The sequence below is a fragment of the Labrus bergylta genome, chromosome 13, assembly GCF_963930695.1.
Source record: "Labrus bergylta chromosome 13, fLabBer1.1, whole genome shotgun sequence".
NCBI lineage: Eukaryota > Metazoa > Chordata > Actinopteri > Labriformes > Labridae > Labrus > Labrus bergylta.
This window is the reverse complement of record NC_089207.1, coordinates 21,933,799-21,958,370: the sequence shown is the minus strand read 5'-3', so window position 1 is coordinate 21,958,370 and position 24,572 is coordinate 21,933,799. Positions and strand designations below refer to the sequence as shown.

At 44.2% G+C, this 24,572-nt stretch overlaps 1 protein-coding gene across 4 annotated transcripts in view; it reads left to right on the top strand.

The window, feature by feature from the left end:
• Positions 1–24,572, top strand: part of LOC109985143 (titin) — a 168,706-nt gene that overhangs the window by 100,691 nt on the left and 43,443 nt on the right. For all 4 annotated transcript variants that reach the window (XM_065962529.1, XM_065962527.1, XM_065962526.1 and 1 more), the window contains 46 exons: positions 213–394; positions 483–612; positions 779–930; positions 1,012–1,159; positions 1,437–1,602; positions 3,052–3,203; positions 3,617–3,913; positions 4,181–4,480; positions 4,731–5,045; positions 5,125–5,273; positions 5,392–5,542; positions 5,677–5,958; positions 6,047–6,349; positions 6,598–6,900; positions 7,487–7,768; positions 8,206–8,393; positions 8,534–8,645; positions 8,820–9,122; positions 9,394–9,702; positions 10,252–10,533; positions 10,725–11,024; positions 11,160–11,453; positions 11,558–14,527; positions 14,655–14,975; positions 15,112–15,396; positions 15,512–15,817; positions 15,958–16,121; positions 16,345–16,585; positions 16,829–17,104; positions 17,218–17,517; positions 17,754–18,056; positions 18,149–18,448; positions 18,577–18,864; positions 19,049–19,351; positions 19,456–19,758; positions 19,868–20,173; positions 20,497–20,784; positions 20,937–21,227; positions 21,320–21,607; positions 21,723–22,005; positions 22,151–22,458; positions 22,557–22,661; positions 22,759–22,956; positions 23,055–23,351; positions 23,451–24,038; positions 24,134–24,436. In XM_065962529.1, the coding sequence (XP_065818601.1) occupies positions 213–394; positions 483–612; positions 779–930; positions 1,012–1,159; positions 1,437–1,602; positions 3,052–3,203; positions 3,617–3,913; positions 4,181–4,480; positions 4,731–5,045; positions 5,125–5,273; positions 5,392–5,542; positions 5,677–5,958; positions 6,047–6,349; positions 6,598–6,900; positions 7,487–7,768; positions 8,206–8,393; positions 8,534–8,645; positions 8,820–9,122; positions 9,394–9,702; positions 10,252–10,533; positions 10,725–11,024; positions 11,160–11,453; positions 11,558–14,527; positions 14,655–14,975; positions 15,112–15,396; positions 15,512–15,817; positions 15,958–16,121; positions 16,345–16,585; positions 16,829–17,104; positions 17,218–17,517; positions 17,754–18,056; positions 18,149–18,448; positions 18,577–18,864; positions 19,049–19,351; positions 19,456–19,758; positions 19,868–20,173; positions 20,497–20,784; positions 20,937–21,227; positions 21,320–21,607; positions 21,723–22,005; positions 22,151–22,458; positions 22,557–22,661; positions 22,759–22,956; positions 23,055–23,351; positions 23,451–24,038; positions 24,134–24,436 (14,715 nt within the window). The remainder of the gene's footprint in view (positions 1–212; positions 395–482; positions 613–778; positions 931–1,011; positions 1,160–1,436; positions 1,603–3,051; positions 3,204–3,616; positions 3,914–4,180; positions 4,481–4,730; positions 5,046–5,124; positions 5,274–5,391; positions 5,543–5,676; positions 5,959–6,046; positions 6,350–6,597; positions 6,901–7,486; positions 7,769–8,205; positions 8,394–8,533; positions 8,646–8,819; positions 9,123–9,393; positions 9,703–10,251; positions 10,534–10,724; positions 11,025–11,159; positions 11,454–11,557; positions 14,528–14,654; positions 14,976–15,111; positions 15,397–15,511; positions 15,818–15,957; positions 16,122–16,344; positions 16,586–16,828; positions 17,105–17,217; positions 17,518–17,753; positions 18,057–18,148; positions 18,449–18,576; positions 18,865–19,048; positions 19,352–19,455; positions 19,759–19,867; positions 20,174–20,496; positions 20,785–20,936; positions 21,228–21,319; positions 21,608–21,722; positions 22,006–22,150; positions 22,459–22,556; positions 22,662–22,758; positions 22,957–23,054; positions 23,352–23,450; positions 24,039–24,133; positions 24,437–24,572) is intronic.

The following is a 24,572-nucleotide window of genomic DNA, read 5'->3' as shown; positions in this document are numbered from 1 at the left end:
GACTGTGATACCGCTTTAATTCAGATTATTCTCATAGATCAGACGTTGATGGTTTCCAATGAGAGGATGATTTTTCATTATTATCTTTACACGTAACACCACATGATTCTGCTTTGATCTCCACATGTCCTAATTGATGAAACCATTGAACCTACTTTTCAGGTAGATCTTATAAAACAGATTAGGATCTAAAGCAAGCTCTTTTCTTTCAGTCGAGCCGACGGTGACTCTGGATGTGAGCGCCCACGACCTGCTGAACTGCAGAGCTAGAACGACCATCAGGATCCCTGCCACCATCACAGGACGACCCATTCCCAAAGTCTCCTGGACATTCGACGGAACCGCTGAGACTGAGAAAAAGAATGAGCTGCACACACTGCCTGTTGACTCCGAGGTCAGAGCGCTCTCATGCTTTACGGGCTATAAAATGTAAACTAATATTTAAACTTTATTTCTAACATGATGGTGGCCTTTCCTTTCAGATCCACTCCACTGACACCACATCTGTGATCGTGATCCCAGAGAGTCAACTGAGCCACAGCGGTCGTTACATCATCAACGCTGAGAGTCCTGCTGGACACAAAGTGGTCAAAGTCAGAGTCAACGTGCTCGGTACGGAAACATAGATGCGTCATTAAACATGTTATACAGACCACAGGATGTGCTTAAAATACTTACAATACATCGTAATAAAAATACCAACTTGGTTAAAGACGAAAGACATCAGTCAGAGTATCGCCGTGCATGTACTGCTCTGATGTTGCTTTCATGATTGCAGACCTGCCTGGACCTCCCAGAGACCTTAAGGTCAGCGACATTACAAGGGGAACCTGCCGACTCACCTGGAAACCTCCTGAGTGTGACGGAGGAGAGAGAGTAAAGAGCTACTTCATCGAGAGGAAGGCAGTGGATGGCAAAGCCTGGACCAAGGTAACCCCCCACCCCCACTGCAGCTTTCAGGTAACCTTGCAGTATCAGGACCCTACACTAACCTTGATCTGTTTCTCTCAGGTTAACCCCGCCTGTGCTGCCCAGTCCCTGGTGGTTCCAGACCTGATCAACGGTCAGGAGTACCTGTTCCGCATCAAAGCTGAGAACTGCTTTGGTTTCGGTCCGTTTGTGGAGACCCCTGAAGGAACCAGAGCCAGAGATCCGATCCGTACGTCCACTCTCTTTATTATCTGTTCTCCAGTTTTCTGCCGGCTGACAGCCAACAAACCTGCTCCGACCCTTCATCATTTGTCTTGTTTAGAATGTGTTTTTCTGTACCATGGCAGAGACATTTATGATAGTGACTTATTTACTTGCAACAAGCACTACAATGTACATGTATGTTTTAGAAAAGCCAAGCAGAGGTGACACATTTCCTACATACAGGACTTCAAAAGAAAAGTTGATCTTTCTTTTTAAAGCACATTGATCTTTTGTTTCTGCAGATCCTCCTGATCCTCCAACAAGGCTGAAGATCCAGAGCGTGAGGAAGGGCACCGTGACTCTGACATGGAAGGCTCCAAAGAACGATGGCGGTTCACCCGTCACCCACTACAGTGTCGACCTGCTGTGCTGGGAAGCAAGTAGTTCCCAGAAAGAGTCGTGGAGGAGGTAAACTTTCTACTCAGAGGTCTTTATGACTCCACTGCTTACTGTAAGCTGACCTAGGATCTGAGTCAAGCTCAGGTCCATATAACAATATGTATTTACTATAGAAACACATCAAACTGTGACCCTTCATCATTGCTACACCCTTAGACAACAGCTAAACGTTTTTTAAACTTTGACTCTTCAATGTGTCTACATAAGCTCACCAAATATGGAGTCGATTCAATGAAACTTCAATCAAATAGGAAATCTTCAAATCGCCCTTGGTTAGAAATTTAAAGGTCACATATCCTCCTCCTCAAAACATGTGTGTGAAGTTTATTGTTCTAAATCCACTCTGATCCTGTATTTGATCATGCCTATAAACCCCTCTATTTCAGCCCTGCTCAGAACAGGCTGTTTCTGTGTCTGTAGCTTTAAATGAAAATGAGCTGTGTCTGACCACGCCCCCTCTCTGGAAGGGCTTGGGTGTCTCTGGCTTTCTCGCTCCATGCCCTACTGTTTACAGTCAGAAGGCAGACTCAGAGGGCAGATCAAACACCTAGCTGTGGGAGAGTCACCTACCTAGGGGAGGGGTTACTGCCCTTTGTGATGTCATGAAGGGAAAATCTCCAAACGGCCTGTTTGAGCACACATTTTCTGAAAAGTGGAGCAGGTAAAAGCGGGAGAGGATGGACTTTTCTCATCATTGGGGGGTTTGTAGACAGACTAGAGACACATATTAGAGTTAGAGAAACATGGTGAAGTGGATTTTGAATAATATGTGACATTTAATTCAAATGGCTGACTTTTTTGTTTTTTAACCATGACAATGAGAGACTGGGTCTGGACATGATACACATGCTTACTGATTTTCATGCAAGTACATTAAACCCACTGAAGGGGCTAAGTTTAAGGGGGTGCTGTGGAGTCATTTTCTGACACTCATGTACCAAAGCAGTATCATACGTACATTTCTACCACTTTTGGTTTTTGGTGCATAATTTGGTGAGTGTAAAACTCCAAATATGCAATTTATAAGGCATAAAAAAATAAATAATCATTCTTTGCATTCCAATCATTTCAGTACTCAGGCCCTTATTACAAATAATCCTGTTAGGATGCTACACTGCTGATTTTGCTCAGCACTTTGGAACGGGACTTTCTTTTAGAACAGATCCAGTACCTGTAGACAAAAGATCGGCTGTTTGGTGTCAGGTTTTGCATTTTCAAGTAATATTGTTTGTATTTCTCCTGCAATAAAATAGCTCTTTTGGAAACTAAATGAACAGACTGTATCAGCCCTAATGAAATCCTGAAACCATCACTGACAGCTCTTTGTTATATGTATGATTGTGTATAAACACTAATGTGCATACAGCCAACAGCTCAGTCAATGTTGGCACAATGTTACAGAGGAAGCTCTGAGTGAATTGAGTCACATGGTTTCAGTGAGACTTGTGTGCCCTTTAGGTGTAACAGGAGAGACGTGGACACCACCAGGTTTAAGGTGGAGGACCTGACCGAGGGAGACGAGTACGAGTTCAGAGTGGTGGCGCATAACGCAGCCGGAGCCAGTCGACCTTCAACCACAGCAGGACCCGTTGTGATCCAGGACCAGACCTGTAAGACCAGAGCGCTCAGCTTTAAACGACTATGCAGCTGAATTATGGGAAATGTATGATGTCGTGTTTAAGACTACAAGTCTTTGACTATAAGGAAGTCTTCCTTTATAATGAAGACACCAAGAAAGGTTTCTGTTCCAGCTGTAAAGATGTTATCAACCATGAAATCACAAATGAAAGGCCCTAAGCTGTATGATTACACATAATACAACAACGTAACTCACAATTTCATCCTTTTTATACCGACTTTTGCTCATGTTGACCTCTGGGTTAATGTTTGATTCATTCAGTAGTTGTCAAGGTAATGTTCTTGATATATTTAACCACAATCTTTGCTGCAGTAAATAAATATTGGCCTGTATTCTTTCCTCCAAACATTTGGTAATCAGAAACCTTCTATTATTCCGCTGCAGGCGCTCCTTCCATTGAGCTGAAAGAGTTCATGGAGGCGGAACAGGGCTCCGACATCAGCATCGTGGCCAAGATCCGCGGCTGTCCATTCCCCACACTCACCTGGCACAAGGCTCCGCCCCACAAGTCCGATGACAAGGTGGAGGTTCAATACGACGAGCACATCAACAAGATCGTGTCAGACGACAGCTGCACATTGCTCATCCAGCAGGGCAAACGTCCCGACACCGGCCTCTACACTCTGGTGGCGTCCAACAGCCTTGGCAAGGCCTCCAAGGAGATGAGGCTCAATGTGCTTGGTGAGACAAAACTCCAGACGAACAAATGTTTACAGAAACTGAAAGTTAATCAGATTTAACCTAACACGGAAACTCTTTCAAAGGACATATCAGAAGTTTTGTTTGTAAAGGAAATCAGAAATAAGACAATTCTAATTGATTTAGTCTAAATCTGTAAAAGCCACATCAAACTGACCAAAGATCATCAGACATCCTAGTGAGGCTCAAGTGTAGACCGTGGAGGATTGTGTCTTCTAAGTTGCTTTTCTTTGCTCTTGTTCCTTTAAGGCCGGCCGGGTCCTCCCTCTGCTCCGATTAAGTTTGAAGAGATTGGAGCTGAGAGGATCACGCTGTCCTGGCTGCCACCAAAGGACGACGGCGGATCCAAAGTCACAAACTACGTCATCTGGAGGCGTGTCGCCAACAGGATGACCTGGGTCCCTGTTACCAATGAACCAAAAGACCGTATCTGGACGGTAGAGAACCTGATGGCAGGGCATGAGTATGTGTTCAGGATCATGGCCCAGAACAAGTATGGAGTCGGAGAGCCACTGGACAGTGAGCCTGAGATCGCCCGCAACCTCTTTAGTGAGTCGAGGATTCAAATGAGTCTAATTTTCAGATAAGAATGAAAAATCTCTTGTCAAATAGTTCTTCAGTTTACCTATAAATAATGCAGCTTCTTTTGATCATTCTTTCTCTTCGAAAGAATCATATTTATACACAAAGTGCATTACAATGTGTTAATGTGTACAATCAAAGAACAAGTACAGATCCAAGAACATCCCATCTAATCACCCCATTTAATCATCTGACCTAATATTCAACCTTCCTACAGCCGTCCCCGGTCAGTGTGAGAAGCCGACTGTCACCAATGTCAACATGGACTCCATGACAGTTAACTGGGAGGAGCCTGAGGACGATGGTGGCACCCCAATCACTGGCTACTGGCTGGAACGCAAAGAGACCACGGGAAAACGCTGGACTCGTGTCAGTCGTGACCCGATCAGACCCATGGGTATGGGTGAGTCATTTGTGGTTAGCGGACTTATTGAGGGCTCACAGTACTTGTTCAGAGTCTCTGCCATCAACGCTGCCGGAATTGGACTCGCCAGCCCCCCCACTGACCCCTTCTTTGCCAGAGACCCCATTTGTAAGTTCACACACTGAAATCTCACAAGATTTAAATCCACAGAGTAAGATGTTAACTGCCATTTTATTTCTTCCTCCAGCCCCGCCCTCTCCTCCAACACCAAAGGTTTCTGATTGGACAAAGTCCACAGTGGACCTGGAGTGGATTCCTCCTTTGAAAGATGGAGGCTCCAAGATCATCGGCTACTGGGTGGAGTACAAGGAGGAGGGTACTGAAGCCTGGGTCAAGGTGAGAGAACCCAATCCTCTTCCTTTGACATCGTCACTGATCTTGGGATATGACCCTTGTTTAAGAAATAAATCTTTGCTCTAAAGCAACTTGTTGAACTCCATATTTGTGCTTTCAGGCCAAGGAGACCGAAACCCGAGGCACCCGATTGGTGATCACTGGTCTGAAGACCGGTGGAAAGTACAGGTTCAGGGTGATTGCCTTCAATGCTGCTGGTAACGGAGAGCCAGGAGAAGTCCCAGAGGTGCTTGAGGTCAACGACAGATCCAGTGAGTTGATCTTAAAGTCAAAGAGGGTTACAGTTCACATGAAACCACAGTCTCTCATTAATGAGACCTCTGAGGACATTTGTATTTACCCAGTTGGAACAAGCAGACTTTAAAGTTGACTGTCTTCCCTACAGTTGCTCCTGAGGTCGACCTGGACGCCTCAGTGAAGGAGAGAATGGTGGTCCATGCCGGTGGAGTGATCCGTATCATCGCTTACGTTTCTGGCCAGCCAACCCCTGAGGTGACCTGGGGCAGAGACGGAGCTGCGCTGCCTCCTGAGGCCAAAGTGGAAACGACAGCCATCAGTTCTTCTCTGGTTATCAAACCCTGCATCAGGAGGCACCTCGGCGTCTACACACTGACAGCCAAGAATGCTGGAGGGGAGAAGTCCAAGAAGGTCACCGTGGAAGTTCTGGGTAAAATACTGTTTTATTTGAAAAGTCACAGCATCCGAAACCTAATAAGTGATCGTATTTATTAAAACCTGTTCTTGTCTTACCTCAGACGTCCCTGGGCCCGTTGGCATTCCTTTAGTTGCAGAGAACCTGAGCACCGACTCCTGCAAACTCAACTGGTTCTTCCCTGAGAATGACGGTGGTTCTCCAATCAGTAACTACATCATTGAGAAACGTGAAGCTGAGCGCAAAGCCTGGACCTCACTGTCCTTCACCGCCAGCAGACAGAACGCTATATGTCATGGCCTCACCACTGGAAAGTCTTACTTCTTCAGGGTTGCTGCTGAGAACGCCATTGGTGTTGGACCCTTCACCACGACCGCAGCCGAGATGATCGTCAAGGAACCAATGAGTGAGTTACATCAAACAATCTCTGGCAATTGGAATATTCCTGCTGCAGAGACGTGAGGATTTAGAGATGATGAAAGAACTGTCACTATAATAATTTTCTGTAATATTGTCTGTTATAAAAGTTTCTACATTCTTCAACAGCTGAATTTTGCAGACAACAGAATAAAACTGCAAATTAAATCATTTAAATTAGTATATCATTTCCCATCCTCAGGTATAAAGAATAACTTGTGTTTGTGCTTCCCCCAGGTGTACCTGACCGCCCTGAGGAACTGGAGGTCACCAAGGTCACCAAAGATTTGATCAGCGTCACATGGAAGGCACCCAAAAACGATGGTGGTTCAGAGATCACCATGTACATCCTGGAAGCTCGTATGATCGGCAAAGACAAGTACACACGACTGACAAAGGAGAAGCTGATGGACAGGAAGTTCACCTACGATGGCCTTAGGGAGGGGGACACCTACGAGTTCAGAGTCATCGCCGTCAATGAAGTTGGACCCAGCAAGCCATCTTTCTGCACCAAACCAATCACCTGCAAGGATGAACTCGGTGAGAATTAACGTCACCAGATGTTTTGTATGCTTGAATCATTTTTAGATTTTTTCTGTCAGTTTCTAACAAAATATCCATGTACATTTCAGAGACCTAAAATAGTGCAGTTTAATTTGGTGTCCTGGTTTTGCCTCAGAAACTGTGTAGATTTTTTCAAGTGGAGAGTAGATAACTTGTAAAATCAGCAACAAACAAGCCAAAACATCTAACTGCAGCAAACAGATCAGTGAAGTCATCCCTGTGGCAGATGACTGGTGTCTGCCTCCAAACATATTTATAAACTGTTTCCAATTGTTCTTTCAATCAGAGAGACAATTTAATGTCAATCCATTTAAGACATAATGTGTTTATGTAATAAACACTCCAAAGTCCATAAATGTTTTAAACGCATTTTCATCATTGTTGAAAGCCAGATTCATCAATTTAATATTTTATGTAGAATTAAAAATTATTACACCTTTATATTCAAGAAGACAAGAGGAAGAGACTCCCTGTGCTTGACAAAAATCAGAACTGAAAAACACCAAGAATGTTCTGGATATGTCACATGATCAAACTCTGTCTTCACTTTCTGTTTTTATAGAGCCACCAACCATTGAGCTGGATTTCCGTGATAAGATCATTGTCCGTGTGGGAGAGAGCTGCCTGCTGCAGGGCCGTTATACCGGAAAACCTTCCCCATCCATAGCATGGTACAGAGATGATGAGGAGCTGAAGGCCGACAAACATATCATGTTCAAGAATACCCTGACCACCATGTCGCTCGGCCTGATGAAGGCACAGCGTGAGCACAGCGGCAGATATGTGGTGCAGGTAGAGAACAGTACTGGTTCCAGGAAGGGAGTCAGCAACATCATTGTTGTTGGTGAGTAGGCAAAAGTCAAGACAACACGTGTCACTGTAACATCCTTTCACTATTACATAGTGCTTGTGGCTGAATCAAATTAAAACTATATGTCAAAACTGCAGCACCATCTAAGTCAACCTTTCTTTCTGGCCAGGCTGTGATGATGGATACAGATAGGCAAATGTTTCAAATGTTAGGATACCAGTGTTGATATGTTACATGTTAGTGTCTGTGCCAATATGATACTTACTGGTTACTGGTTACTGTTTTTAGATAAGCTATAGAAGGGTCTGTGAATAAAAACCTGAGGGACTTCATAAGTAACCATGAATGGCAGAAGCAGACAAAAGAATCCCAAAAAATAGCTGGTTAACTATTAGCTCTTCTGGATAAAGCAGGTATTCCTTTACCCAAGCCTCACAGATTCCTTATTTTGAAACCTTTCTTCCTCGCAGACCGTCCCACCCCTCCTGTTGGCCCTGTGGTGTTTGAAGAGGTGCATAGGGAGTTCATGGTCATCTCCTGGAAACCTCCTCTTGACAGCGGTGGCGTTGATGTCTCCAACTACATCATTGAGAAGAGAGACACCAACAGAGATATCTGGACCACTGTGACATCTGCCAACACCAAGACCACATGCAAGGTGGGTCCTGATTGTTTGTCTACCAAATTTCAGTCAGCTGTTTTTTTTCTTTTAAGTAAAACTCAAATGTGCAAGTTGTTTCCCATTAAGCAGATGAGCTGAAGGTCAGGGATATTTATATGTTGTTTTTCTGGCCTTAGATCCCCAAGCTTACAGAGGGCAGGGAATACATCATGAGGATCTCTGCTGAGAACATGTACGGCATCAGCGACCCTCTGGAGTCCGAGGAAATGAGAGCCAAAGATCTCTTCAGTATGTTCTGCACACACCATGCTGAGTCACATTAAAAATTTCAACAATTTGGTCTCTAATCTCACTTAGTTTTAAGCATTAAAAGATCTTTCTTTAAAATGTCTGCACAGTAAAAAAAACGACATCTCTCAGAAACAGCAGTGTTTACCCAGGCTTTCTCCTATCCCTCTGCAGGAGTCCCTGAGGCCCCTGAGATGCCAACAGTTAGGGAGGTGTATGGCACCAACGCCCTGGTTCTTTGGACCCGACCTCGGGATGGCGGAAAGCCCATCACTAACTATATTCTTGAGAAGAAGGAGACAAAAGCCAAGAGGTGGTCCAGAGCCACCAGAGACCCGCTTTACCCTAGCACTCAGTACAGAGTCCAGGACCTGGTGGAGGGCTGTGAGTACGAGTTCAGGGTGATGGCTGAGAACGAACTGGGAACCGGAGATCCTAGTGCCCCGTCCCAACCCATCCTTGCCAAGGATCCCATTGGTCAGTGCAACATAAAAATCAGGGATAATACTTAGGTTATCATGAACAATAAAATGTTTACTGTTCAGTGAAGATTTTTAGCATTTTAAATATTTTTTAATAATTGTAATTTAGTTCTTCTAAGTATTGATGCTTATTTTGTTTAATACATGAAGTTAAATGTTCAAGTATGCTTCTCAGTTTTTAATTTTTAGTACATAAAAAATACAGTTCATGATTTCACTATATAATTCTGAACTAACTTGCACTTCTTGCATATTTTCTTCCACAGTGCGTCCAAGCCCACCAGTGACCCCTGAGGCCTACGATAAGACCAAGGACTCTGTCAGCCTGAGGTGGAAGATGCCACGCCATGATGGAAAGGGCAGAATCTTTGGATATATTGTGGAGTACCAGAAGCCTGGTGCTGTTGAGTGGATTCAGGCCAATGAGACCCCAGAGCAGTGCCCCGATCTCCACTATATTGCGACAGGTCTGACAGACGGACAGGAGTACGCCTTCAGGATCTTCACAGTCAATGCTGCAGGGAAATCTGACCCTGCCTACGTCAAGCAAACCATCAAAGTCCATGACAGACTTGGTAGGGGGTTCATATCTTACATTTGTATCTACTTGTGGCGTCATTTTTCAACAAAATCAAGTTTTAGGTATAGTTTATTATGCTGGAATTGGGTGGGGAAATGTCACTTGTTCTCGATATTTAACTTAATGGAATTCATTGAGTAATTCATTTGTGTCTTGAATACCATAAAGGTTATTTTGCTTGATTTGATTATTAATTCAGTCATGGCTTCAGGAAAATGTATCCAATAACAAACACAACTGATATAACAAAAACAATCAATTAAAGAGTTTCATTCCATTTTATTGCTAAATTTGAAACAATAGTAACATTCGATGTTGGTGCAGATATCCATCTCTTTTAAATGGTTTGGTATTGTGTAGTTAATTAGAAATCTGGTTGCTAACGAATGATTGTGTTCAGTGATCTTGCAAATTATCAGACCTTTGACAGTATATTCCAAAACAACTTGTACTGTTTTAGTTTTACAGTTTTTTATTTTCATTATCACTACACCATTAACTTATACAGTACATTTTCTCAATGTTTTCCTGCTTCCCTCCACAGAGGCGCCAGAGTTACTTCTAGATGCCAACATGGCACGTGACCACCTGGCAATGCTGGGAACTGACATCACCCTGAGTGCAACCATTAAAGGTGTACCGACGCCAACTGTCAGCTGGAAGAAGAATGACGGTGATGTTCCTGCTCACATCATGGTTGCTGTCACTGACAACAGCAGCAAAGTTTTTATCCCCAAGTGTGTGCGCCCAGATTCTGGCAACTACACCATCACTGTTGAGAACACTGCTGGAAAGAAATCAGCTACTGTTGCTGTGCTTGTGCTGAGTAAGTGAAAATCCAGTAACACAAATATGGGCTTTGATTTGTGTAGATCAAACAAAGTGTTAAAGATTTGTTAGTTTTATTTTTAAATCTGCCTTTACATTGACACAGGATTCTAAACATAACATGAGGGAAACTATAATTGGTAATGGAATATTTGTCAGTTTTACAAACCCATTTTTTGTTTCCACCAGACAAGCCTACTCCTCCAAGAGACTTGGTGATATCAGAGATAACCAGCGAGTCTGCCTACCTGACATGGAAGGCACCCGAAGACAATGGTGGTGCCGTCATCTCCCATTACGTTGTGGAGAAGAAGGATGTTGCTGCAGAGCTCTGGGTCCCCGTCTCTGCCGCCAATAAGAAGCCGAGTCTGATGGCCATGTATCTAATGGAGGGTATCCAGTACCTGTTTAGGGTTGCTGCTGAGAACCAGTTTGGCAGGAGCGACTATGTGGTCACCAGAACACCAATAAAAGCGATCGATCCTCTCTGTGAGTAACAGTCGCAATTAGACAGCAGTTAAAAGTTAGTCTTCAGGTCATTATATATCTTAGCACTAATATCTGATCTCAATATCAATCTCATTAATAATAAGCATTTAAATGTTATTTCCTGGATACTTTCAGATCCTCCTGGCCCGCCCAAGAATCTGCATCACACTGATGCAGACAAGACAGAAGTGTGGTTGGCATGGGAGTGGCCTGACCGCACTGGGGGAAGTGAAATTACTGGCTTCATTGTTGAGCACCAGGAAGAGGGCCAGACTGACTGGGTAACATTCAAGACAGTCAGCAACAACCATGCTCATGTTACTGGTCTTGAGGAGGGCAAGACTTATCGCTTCAGGGTTAAGTCTCAGAATGCCATTGGTGTGAGCCGTCCTGACACCAGTGTACCTGTCACCTGCCAAGAGAAGACATGTAAGAAACTTTATTTTTATGGAGATGTTTTTTAATGCAAGTTATTTATTATGATTTTATAAAGCCCACACATATCCTGTAATTGTTGTTTTATTCATTTTCAGTGCCACCAACTATAGAGGTTGATGTGAAACTTATTGAAGGTCTTATTGTCAAAGCTGGCAGTCCTATTAGCCTTCCAGCCAAGATGACAGGCATCCCCACTCCCACTGCCAAATGGATGACAGATGACAAGGAGATCATTTCTGAAGGCCGCTATAAGATTGAGTCTGCTGGATCCTCTACTATCCTGAGTATCCCTGAGTCCCAGAGAGGAGACACTGGAGAGTACATCCTCACTGTGGCCAATCCTGCAGGCAGTAAGACTGTTGCCCTGCATGTTACTGTGCTGGATCTTCCAGGTCCACCCATTGGACCTATAAACATCTTGGAAGTCACCCCAGATCATATGATGATCCAATGGAGGGCACCCAAGGATGACGGTGGAACGCCTATTACCAACTATGTGGTGGAAAAGAAGGATGTGAAGAAGCCATGGGAGCCCTGGTCTGTTGTTAGCTCCAGTGGCACAAGCACCAAGGCCAAGGTATCGCGGCTGGAAAAGGGCCGTGAATACATTGTCCGTGTCCGTGCAGAGAATAAGATTGGCATTGGTGCCGGGCTTGAGAGTCCTCCCACTATTGCCAAGCACATGTTTAACCCTCCTGGTCCACCAGGCTTGCCAGAGTGCTCTGATATCACAGAGAATGCTGTGACAGTAGAATGGACTCTTCCTGACTATGATGGAGGCAGCCCCATTAGTGGCTATGTGATTGAACGCAGAGAAATGACAGGAAAGTGGATCCGTGTCAACAAAACACCTGTGCTGGACCTCAGATACAGAGTCTCAGGTCTGTTTGAAGGCAACAGCTATGAGTTCAGAGTGTTTTCTGAGAACATTGCTGGTATCAGTGAGCCTTCTCCCACCTCTGATCCCATCAAGGCTACTCGCGCAATAACCAAACCAGGACCACCTGGAAATCCTAAACTGAAGGACTGGAGCAAGTCTTATGCTGACATCTGCTGGACCAAGCCTACAAGAGATGGAGGAAGTCCTATCCTGGGTTATGTGGTTGAGATTCAGAAGTCAGGAACTGCCCAGTGGGATAGAATCAACAAAGATCTCATCAAGATGTGTGCCCACAGAGTACCCGGTCTTATTGAAGGAATGGAGTATAGATTCCGCATTAGGGCTACCAACAAGGTTGGAGACAGTGAACCTAGGGAGTTGAGTGAAACTGTCTTAGCAAAGGACATCCTTGTGCCCCCTGAGCTTACTGTTGATGTGTCATGCCGGGACTCTTTGACAGTCAGAGCAGGTCAGATCATAAGTTTGATCACAAGGGTAAAGGGCAGACCAGATCCAGAGATTACATGGACCAAGGATGCCAGAGCCTTGTCCCGGGACAAGCGCACAGAGATGAACAATAACTATCCTCTGTGTGAGTTTGTAATCAATGATGCAGTCAGGTCAGACTACGGTAAATATGCAATTGTCGCCAAGAACAGTAGTGGACAGGCACAGGCCACAATTATTGTTAATGTCCTGGACACACCAGGAGCTTGCCAGAACCTAAAAGTAGCCTATGCGACCAAGAACTCCTGCATGGTGTCCTGGGAGAACCCAGAGGACAATGGAGGCACTGAAATTACTCAATACATTATTGAGTGTCGTCAGCCAAGCCAGAGGGGGTGGACGGTGGTGTCCAATGACTGCACCAAGCGCCTCATAAAGGCCCCTCTTACTGAAGGCTGTGAGTACTTTTTCCGTGTTAGTGCAGAGAATAAGATTGGCGCTGGTCCAACCATTGAGAGCAAGACACCTGTGCTTGCTGTTGATCCGATTGAGAAGCCTGGTGAACCAATTGACTTCCAAATCTCTGAGATTGGCAAGACTTTCTGCTTCCTTAAATGGAAGAAACCAGACTATGATGGAGGTAGCCGTAACTTGGCTTATCATGTTGAGAAGAAGCCTAAGGAGGCTGAAGAATGGGAGAGGCTTCACAAGGGTGCCATAAAGGAGACCTACTTCATGGCTGACCGGTGTATTGAAAACCAGATCTACCAGTTTAGAGTTCAGACTAAGAATGAGGGAGGTGAAAGCAACTGGGTGACCACAGCTGAAGTTCTTGTGAAGGAACAGATTGTGGAGCCTGAAATCAAGATTAAACTAGATGGAATACTTGTGGTCAAGGCAGGGGACTCTATTCCTATTGAGGCAACAGTGAAGGGCAAACCACAGCCCGATATCAGGTGGACTAAAGATGAAAGCACAGAGGAGATAAAGAAGAGCCCCAGGCTTCAGTTCGAAAGTGGTGCTGACTTCTCAAAGTTGCTAGTTACTGGTGCCAGGCGGACTGACAGTGGCAAATATGTTGTTACTGCCTCAAATAGTTCAGGAACCTGCTCGGCTCATGCCAAGGTCAATGTACTGGATAGACCCGGCCCCATCAGGGATCTTAAGGTGTCTGGTGTCACCATCGACAGGTGTAATCTCGACTGGGAGATCCCAGAGGATGATGGCGGCTGCGATATTTACAACTACATTATTGAGAAATGTGAGACCAAAAGAGGAGTCTGGTCAGTTCACACCAATGCTATCATCACCAATAAAGCTAAAGTCACCCGTCTTATTGAGGGTAATGAGTACATCTTCAGGGTTCGTGCTGAGAACAAGATGGGTCCTGGCCCTGCAGTGCAGAGTGAAGCCATTGTCGCCGGCACCCAATTCAGTGTTCCTGATGCTCCAGAGGCACCTGAAGTCACCAAGATTGCAAAGGAGGAGATGACTGTGCAGTGGTCAGAGCCAGAGAAAGATGGTGGAAAGCCAATCACTGGTTATCTGTTGGAGAAGAGGGAGGAGCATGCAGTTAGGTGGTCTCCTATCAACAAGGATCCAATTCCATCAACTCGTTTTACAGTGACTGGACTCCTGCCCCTCCATGACTACCAGTACAGAGTAAAGGCTGTCAATGAAATTGGCATCGGCAGCCCAAGCAAGCCTTCACGTACCATCACTGCCAAAGATACAGTTGGTGTGTACTGAAAAATACCATTTTCATAGTTTCTAATATTTATTTGTTAAATAGTGTCTCTCATGCTGGAATGACTATAGACAATATCAAGGGTTTTATCTTCACACACCCCTATGTCTTTTTACAGAGCCTCCTGCACCTCCCACCAACTTGAAGGTCCTTGACAGTACCAAATCAACCATCACCCTGGGTTGGACCAAGCCCATTTCAGATGGTGGAGCACCCCTTATTGGCTATGTTGTGGAAACGAGAGCGCAGGGAAGTGCAAAGAAAGGAGATGATGGTTGGAAGAGGTGCAACTCGGCAGCACAGCTGATTGTGTGCGAGTTCACAGTCACAAGTCTGGATGAGAACCTTACGTATGAATTTAGAGTTTCAGCTCAGAACCAGGTGGGCATGAGCCTGCCTTGTGACCTTGAGGGTGCTGTGATACCAAAGGAGATTCTAGGTGAGATCTTCTTACAGACTGTCAAATTGTAGCTGCTTTATTGCCGACTAAATTATCATTTATTTACATGTATAAAGCTGGGGGATGAACTGCAGTTTATTTTAAGACACTGACATTGCACTCTTTCTTCCAACAGAGGCTCCAGAGGTCGATTTGGATGCCAACCTGAAGCAGGGACTGACAGTTAGAGCTGGCTGTCCTATTAGACTATGTGCCACTATCAGAGGTCGACCAGCTCCAAAAGTCACTTGGAGGAGGATGGGTATTGATAATGTGGTTAGGAAGGGAAAAGTTGACATTATTGACACCATGACCTTCTTGGTCATCCCTGACAGCACTCGCTATGATTCTGGAAAATACTGCCTGACTCTGCGGAGTACTGCAGGAGAGAAAGCTGTGTTTGTCAATGTTAAAGTCCTTGGTACGTCACTGTTTTCTTTAATTAATGCACAATAGTGTTTCTTCTTTGCAGGAAACAGTCAGTGTTGCTTTATAAGAAATAATAATAACCCAATGTCACCTATTTCATCTGACAGACACTCCTGGACCTGTGACAAATCTGGAAGCTACTGACATCAAACAGACATCAGCCATGCTCTCCTGGGGTCCCCCAGAGACTGACGGTGGCAGTGAGGTTACCCACTACATTGTCGAGAAACGTGAAATCGACCGCAAGACTTGGGCAACTGTCAAAGGCGAAGTTGAGAAGGATAAGATTCCCTTCAAAGTCAGTGGCCTGACACCAGGCACTGAGTACTACTTCAGAGTCATGGCTGTCAATGAGTATGGTCCTGGAGTTCCAAAGGTGTCACCTACTTCCTACCTGGCTTCTGATCCTGTCAGTACGTAAAGACTTGTTTTCAGAGAATATGACATCAGAACTAAGAGCTCAAACACAGCTAACGATTGCCAACACCATAGTGCATCCCTTTTCTTTTTTCCATCAATCCTGAGAACACTCCTATCTGATTTCCTTTCTTAGGCAAGCCTGATCCATGTGAAAAGATTGAAGTTCTGGAGATAACCAAGAACAGTGCCACCATTGGCTGGGTTAGACCTGCAAGGGATGGTGGTGCCAAGATTGATGGCTACGTTATAGAATACATAGAGGTCAAACCTCCTCCAGAGATTCCAGCACCAGTGGAGGTTTGTCTTGAGATCAAATTGATCCTTTGACTGCTTCAAATAATTTATTTACATTTCAAAATCTCTTCCTGTGTTTTTTTGTACTTCAAAATAAACAAGGGTTTAAGAAAAGAATAACAGCCATTTTCAAATGTATGCAGATTTTCTTTAATTATAGCTCTTTTAATATTTAGTAAATTTGAAAAATATGAATGATTTATATACAAAACTAAATTTGCCACAGGTTCCGGAAGGTGAGGAAGCTCCTCCACCTCCTCCTCCACCTCCAGTGGTAGAGGAGGAAGAGGAGGCAGAACCTGAAAAGGAAGTATGGAATGCCTACACTACAGTGAAAGGTTTGACAATCAGCATAAGCGGCCTGAAGGAGGGAAAGAGGTACAAGTTCAAAGTGGCTGCCAAGAACATTATGGGCATGAGCTCGTTTACCGAGACCAGGCAGCCAGTGGAGATCAAGGAACAGATGTGTAAGTTGTTATGTCGGATAAAGAAGAAATTATTTTAAAAAATACTTTCAGTAATTAGCCTATGGTGTGCAAATATTTATCTTTTTTACAATCAATTATCTCATAAAATTCAAAATAATGGCAACATGTATTGCAAGATCCTGGAATATCACTTGGAACTACATCTTATCTTAAGACTCTTCTGGGTCCTTCTCCCGTTATCTCTTTTAATATAATAATTGAATTCTTACTTTTTATCGACAGTGGAACCAAAGATTGTCATGACAGACACAGCAAGCGCCAGAGCTGGAGCTAAGCTGAGAGTGGAGGCACTGGTTTCCGGAAAACCTGCCCCAACCTGCAAGTGGATGCGTGGTGAGGATGCAGTCGTCCCCTCAAGCCGTCTGGCCGTGCACCAGTCAGGAAACCTTTGTGTCTTGATCATCAAAGACGTGTCAAGGACTGACAGCGGAGAGTACAGTCTTGTGGCTGAGAACACCTCCGCAAAGGTGACCCAGTCCCTGAAGATTGTTATCAGAGGTCAGTGTTAACTACGATACATAACAAAATGTGATAAATTACGTGATTTTGGTTAAAAAATGTCTTTCAGCAGGATAGAGGTTTTCCATGTTTAAAGTAAGTATTTGTTTCAGACATCCCTGGTCCTCCTGAGGGCCCTGTGGAAATCAGCGACATCGATTCTGATGCCTGCTCGCTGTCCTGGAACAAACCACTGGAAGACGGTGGCAGCAATATCACCAACTATGTGGTGGAAAAATGTGACGTGACTAGAGGTGACTGGGTAACAGCTGTCTCTTCTGGCCTGAAGACCAGTTGCAGGCTTGGAAAGCTCGTCCCTGGAAAAGAATATGCGTTCCGTATACGTGCTGAGAACCGTTATGGTGTGTCAGACCCCATTCAGTCTGACAGGATGGTTGCCAAGTTCCCCTTCGGTATGTTTCTGCAGTGCAGTCCTTGATTTATTTTTAATGAGATATTTCTATGTTCACATAGAAATATGTGTTGCATGAGCTACATTTACCAGAGCAATTTAACAAATATAAAATATAAAATCTGCAAAAACATTACAGACTAATTTGAGCTTATGTCTATGTGTAGGTTACTTGCTAAAGTGAACAGGTTGTACACATTTAAATATATTCAAATATATACTTTTGTTTGTTTCTAGATGTTCCTAGTGAACCCCTAAACTGCCGCATCAACAAGACCAACAAGGACTGTATGTTTGTGGCCTGGGATAAGCCAGAGAATGACGGTGGCAGTCCTATCACAGGTTACTACATAGAACGCAAGGAGAGGAACAGCCTGCTGTGGGTGAAAGCCAATGACACCGTTGTACGCACCACTGAGTACCCATGTGCTGGCCTCATTGAAGGCCTTGAATACACATTCAGAGTGTCTGCCATCAACCGTGCTGGCCAGGGCAAACCAAGCAAGAAGACTGACTTTGTCACTGCTAGAACCCCTATTGGTAGGTTTGCAAAATAATCGATGCAACAAACTCTATTTTAGTTTTACAATTGTGTTTCTTTTCCATTGCTCATTTGTCTTTTTGTGTCACAGACACTCCAGGTAAACCTGAGGTCCTAGATGTAACCAAGAACTCTGTCACTCTGGTTTGGACTCGTCCCAAGAATGATGGTGGCAGTAAGATCATTGGCTACTATGTTGAGGCCATGCGGGTGCCAGGAGACATCTGGATACGTTGCAACACCAGCAGCCAGAATGTCCCAAGGGAGGAGTATACAGTGACTGGCCTGGAGAGGGACCTTCAGTACCAGTTCAGAGTTATAGCCAAAACTGCTGTCAACATAAGCAAACCCTCTGAGCCCACAGATCCTGTCCTTGTTTGTGCTGAGAATGGTGAGAAATTTAGATGTAACACTATTACAAACTGACAAAACCAGTCAAAGCATGACCAACATTCTGTTTTGACTACCTGAACTTGATCTGAGTTATGACACTGCTTTATTTCATCTCAACAAACATAGTTCCTCCAAGGGTCGAACTTAATGCCAGGATGCAGAAAGGTCTTAAGGTAAAGGCCGGAACCACAATTCTTCTGGAGGCTGAGGTGTTTGGTAAGCCTATGCCCAGAGTTACCTGGAAGAGAGGAGATGATAGCCTGAAGTCAGGTGAAGGCCAGGTCATCACCCAGCAGAGGCATCACTTCCAGCTAGAGATGACAGAAGTCAGCAAAGACCACACAGGAACCTACACCATCCAGGCCGATAACGCCAGTGGTTCGAAGGCTGCGGAAATCCAGGTCAATGTCCTGGGTGAGTACTTCTCTTCTTATTTCTTAGCGATTCCTGTCAAACTCTACAACGACACAAGTTTGAAGGTTTTACAGTCATTTTTACCATCTCTGAGGTCACAATAAGTTCTGCACAATTTGCTCACATCTGCACCAATCAATATGCTTTTATCACTTGGCTAATACATATTTTTAATTGTACTCAGATGTGCCTGGTCCCCCTGCAAGTGCCAAGTGTGTAGAGGTGTTCGCCACCAGTATAAAGCTGTCTTGGGAGCCTCCTCTGAAGGATGGAGGTGCTGCCATCAGCAACTACATCATAGACAAGCGTGAGACCAGCAGAGCCAACTGGGCCCAGGTCATTGCAAAACATAAGGGGGAAATCCTTGAGCTGAATGTGGAGAAGCTGATTGAAGGTCGTGAATACCAGTTCAGAATCCGTGCTGAGAACATGTGGGGAGTTGGAGACCCCTTTATCACCAACCCTGCAATTGCAAAGAACCCATTTAGTAAGTAACCACCATCAGTTTTCTACAATAAACCAGCATACTTTCACGTGGTATATTCTGTCAACCTAAGCATAAATCAAAAACTTAAATTGTGTCACTTTCAGCTGTACCTGGCTCTTGCGAGGCCCCAGTGATCACAAATGTGACCAAGGATCGTATGACTGTGAGCTGGAAAGAGCCTGCTGATGATGGAAAATCCACTATCTTGGGTTACATGCTTGAAAAGAAAGAGAGCAAGGAGATTAACTGGACCAAGCTGAACAGGAAGCCCATGACAGAGAGGAGCCTAGATGTTACAGGTCTCACAGAGGGAGCAGAGTATGAGTTCAGAGTCACTGCTGTCAATGTGGCAGGGCTTGGCAAACCCAGCGAGCCCTCTGCTGGAACCACTGCACAGAATCCCATCAGTAAGTCCCATGACCCCTGAAAACCTTGCATAGGTCTTCCTGGTAAAATCAAACATGCTCTATTACACTTTGTATGTAATCTAAGATGAGTCAATGTGCAATCCCCCAGCTCCTCCTGGCCCAGTTGTGAACCCAAGTGTAGCGGACACAACTCGCAGTACCATTAGCCTCACCTGGACCACCCCAGCCAATAATGGAGGAAGTCCCATCATTGGATACTTGGTGGAGTGCAAGAGGGCAGACACCACAGACTGGATCAGATGCAATGTCCCAAGGAACCTGCAGGAAACCAACTATGTTATCCAGAATCTTATTGACAAAGCTGAGTACCAGTGCCGCATCACTGCTGTCAACAAAGTTGGATTCGGTGAGCCAGTTGAAGTACCTGGCAAGCATGTTGCCAAAGACATCATTGGTATGTATGATTTTTATTTTCTGAACTGTATTCATTTTATTTCAGATGTGTCTTGTTAGCCAGGCTCAATTCAGGTTGTGGACAAAGAAAAGGTCCTGATGCTTTTTCATTTGCCTTAAAAAGCTAGACTGAATGAACAATAATTACTTAATCATAGTACCTATATTATTCAACAAAGAATTATCCTTTAATGTTGTTTTTTATATCACAAGAGAGCACAAAATTAATAGTTTATTGCCCTATATGTATGTACAACATTAGGACTTTATTGATAACACAATAGGAATATTTCCTCACATTGTCACTCTTTTCCCTGTGTTTAGTTCCACCGGAGGCAGAGCTGAGTGCAGAAATGAAGGAGGGCCTGGAGCTGAATGCTGGTGCCATTATGAGGTTGCAAGCAATCATCAAGGGCCATCCTGTTCCCAAGGTCACCTGGGCAAAGATGAACACTAATATCAAGAACCGCCAGGGCATTATCATAAAATCAACTAACACTGACACCTTGGTGATGGTGGAAAATGTAAACAGATATGATGCTGGCAAATATATTCTGAGCCTGGATAGCTTGGCTGGCATGAAGATGTACACCATTGTTGTCAAGATCTTTGGTAAGTACAGGTCTTTTTGTACATGAAACTATTTTCATTTGATTTCTTTTTGTTTTCGTTGATTGTACTCTAAGTAAAGAGGGACTATTGGCTGGTGTCAGAAACTAATGACTTAAGATACACTGCTAGAAAGTTTTGTTTGGTCTCTCCAGATACTCCTGGACCTCCAGTCAACTTAATTGTGAAGGAGTCAAGTAAGGACAGTGCATCCATCTATTGGGATGCTCCTCTGATCAATGGTGGCCATGAAGTCACCCACTACATAGTGGAGAAGCGTGACACAGAGAGGAAGGCCTGGTCCATTGTCTCAAACAACTGCGACAAGACATCATTCAAAGTGCCAGACCTGGATGCTGGACGGTCTTACTGCTTCAGAGTGTCTGCAGTTAATAAGCTTGGTGCCGGAGAGTGTTGTGAGACCGCCGATGCAGTAAAGGCATCTGGTGAGTTCGATGAGAACAGAGTTTGTGCTTGAAATTCTTTTGTTTTTCTTTCAACATAAATCACACTAAATGCACTCATATTACCTTTACAGAGGAGCCTGGTCCGGTCATGGACTTCAAGACCCTGTTGGTTACCAAGGACTCTTGCACTTTAAGCTGGAAGAAACCCCTCACAGATGGTGGCAGCCGCATTATCTGCTATGTTCTTGAGGTTCTCAATGGGGACGACAAATACAAGGAGCTAATGAGGTCCAAAAACATGCAGTATAGTGCCAAGGACCTGGTGGAGGACAGAGAGTATAACTACAGAGTTAAGGCTGTGAATGACTCAGGAGAGAGCTCTGCCAAAGAACTGAAAGTGGTTGCCAAAGACCAGATCAGTAAGTGTCTATCCAAAAATATATATTAGTTAATTAGTATTAAAACTACAGAAGAAAATTTGTAATGGAATTGACAGACTTTTGAGTTTTTTGTACTCATTGCTTCCCTCCACAGTTCTTCCCAGCTGTGACTTAAGGGACTTGCCTAACATGTGCTACATTGCCAAGGAGGGCAGCACCGTTCGTCTGAAGATCCCAATCATCGGAAAACCTACCCCCAAGGTCTCGTGGAAGAAGGGAGATGATGAAGACCTGACAGACACAGGCAGAGTGTGCGCAGAGTCCTCTTCAGTTAACACAACCCTCCTGATTAGGGACTGCCAAAGGAGTGATGCTTCAAAGTACACCATCACTCTAAGAAACAGTGCTGGAAGCAAGGAGTCCACCATTTTTATCAGGTAGGAATTAAGCGGTTCCAATGCATGTAATTTCACACAATGTAAAACATTATAAGTATTTCCTTAAAACTGGATTGCATGTTACTAGTTAAAAGTATACATTTATACAAAGATACAATTATTTTACATAATTGTCTCCTTCCAGGGTGGTGGGAAAACCTGGTATCCCTATCGGACCAGTGAAGTTTAAAGATGTGACTGCAGATGGTGCTACACTGAAGTGGGGTGCTCCCAAGGATGATGGTGGTTCAGAGATCACAAACTACATCCTGGAAAAGAGGGACTCCGTCACCAACATGTGGGTTAATATATCCTCCACTGTGGAGACCAACACCATGAGGGTGACCGGCCTCCATGAGGGCACAGAGTACATTTTCAGAGTCTGTGCTGAAAACAAGTACGGAGTTGGAGAAGGACTCAAGTCTGAACCAGTTGTAGCTAAACATCCATTCAGTGAGTGTTTGTTATTCTATTTTAAGGTTGTATGTTCAAGTGTTAAAGTTGAGAATTAAGTTTTTGCTGACAGTAAAACATCAAACATTCTTCTGCAGATGTTCCGGATGCTCCTCTTCCACCTCAAATCATGAGTATGCGCCATGACTCCGCTTACCTGACCTGGTTTGATCCTAGGAAAACTGGTGGATCACCGATAACAGGTGCAATCAGCATGACCACTCGACCTCAGCTACCTTCAAACATCTAATTTATTGAATCATGTTTATTTAACGCATTATTCAATTTGATTTTGTTCAGGCTACCATGTTGAGTTCAAGGAAAGAAACAGTATGTTGTGGAAAAGGGCAAGCCCGACAGCCTTGAGGATGAAGGAACACAAGGTAACAGGGCTGACTGAAGGACTGGAGTACGAGTTCAGAGTCATGGCTAACAACCTGGCTGGTATCGGAAGACCAAGTGCTCCCACCGATCCACAGGTGGCCTTAGATCCCATTGGTAAGTGCAAAAAGTACAAGGGCAGCAACAAGTACAGAAATCTATTATTTATATAAAATATGCAACATACATTCACATTTTTATATCTTTATCATTAGATGCCCCTGGTAAACCTGATGTGATCAGCATCACCATAAGTACTGTGACCATGCAGTGGACAGAGCCCCAATTTGATGGTGGGCACAGACTGACTGGCTACATCGTTGAGAGGCGTGACTTGCCATCCAAGATATGGGTGAAGGCCAACAATGTGAATGTTGTGGAGCCTGCATTCACTGTGACAGATCTACAGGAGGGATGCAAATATGAGTTCAGAATCAGAGCAAAGAATGCTGCCGGCGCTCTCAGTCCACCCTCTGAGCAGACAGATACCATTATCTGCAGAGATGAATATGGTATGAAGTATACACATATTTCCTTCTCTTTTTGGCAGTTACCTTTCAATTATCCTGGCAAAAAGCATAATTCATGTATTGTTCCTTTTTATTCAACAGCGGCACCAACCATTATAATAGATGCGCAGGTGAAGGAGGGTCTGACTGTCAGAGCTGGGGATACTATTGTCATTACTGCCACAAGTATTTTAGGCAAGCCTGCACCAACCTCTTGCTGGTCAAAGGGAGGAAAATATTTCAAACCTTCTGATCTTGTTCATATTGAGACCACTGCAACTTCCTCCACGCTCTCTATCAAGTATGCTGGCAGGAAGGACTCTGGAGAGTATATTATCACTGCTAGCAACCCCTTCGGTGTAAATGAAGAAACAGTCAAGGTCACAGTCCTGGATGTTCCTGGAGCTCCTGGACCCATTGAAAGTAGTGGTGTTTCCTCTGAAAAAGTTACTCTTACCTGGACAGCTCCTACTGAGGATGGAGGCTCTCCTATTAAGTATTACACTCTAGAAAAGAGAGAGACCAGTCGCCTGCTTTGGACAATCCTGGAGAAGAAGGTCATTGACTCTCACTATGTTGCCAACAAGCTCATCCAGGGCAATGAGTATTTCTTCAGAGTCTCTGCTGTTAACCAGTATGGTGGCAGTGAGCCATCTCACTCTGAAGCAGTCAAGTTGGTTGATAGATTTGGTAAGAGCAGTTAATTTTTGTTATTTAATAGATCTCCTATCCTATGTAATATGGAGTTTCATAAATGTTTTTTTTCCCGCTATCACTGTGTATAGGTCCACCTGGTCCACCATCTAAACCAGAAGTAGAGAAAGTTGATGGACACTCAGCAACTGTCACTTGGAGAAGACCTGTCGAGGATGGGGGAAGTGACATCATAGGTTACTGTGTTGAGAAAAAGGAGAAAAAGGCTATGAGATGGCTTAGGGCATCAAAGAAATCCATCGCTGAGCTCAGCTATGAAGTCACAGGTCTCACTGAGGGCATGGAATATGAGTTCCGTGTTCTTGCAGAGAACAAAGCTGGCTTTGGAGAGCCAAGTGAACCATCTATGCCTGTCAGAACAGTAGTTGTTGCCTGTAAGTAAAAAATATGTTTTTTACTTGTTCAAAGCCACAGTAGGGAAATATCCAAAATGTATTAATTTGATGTTATATTGCTTGAAATTAAATTCTATTTTTGATCAGAATGTATATTTACCAAAGAGCTAACCAC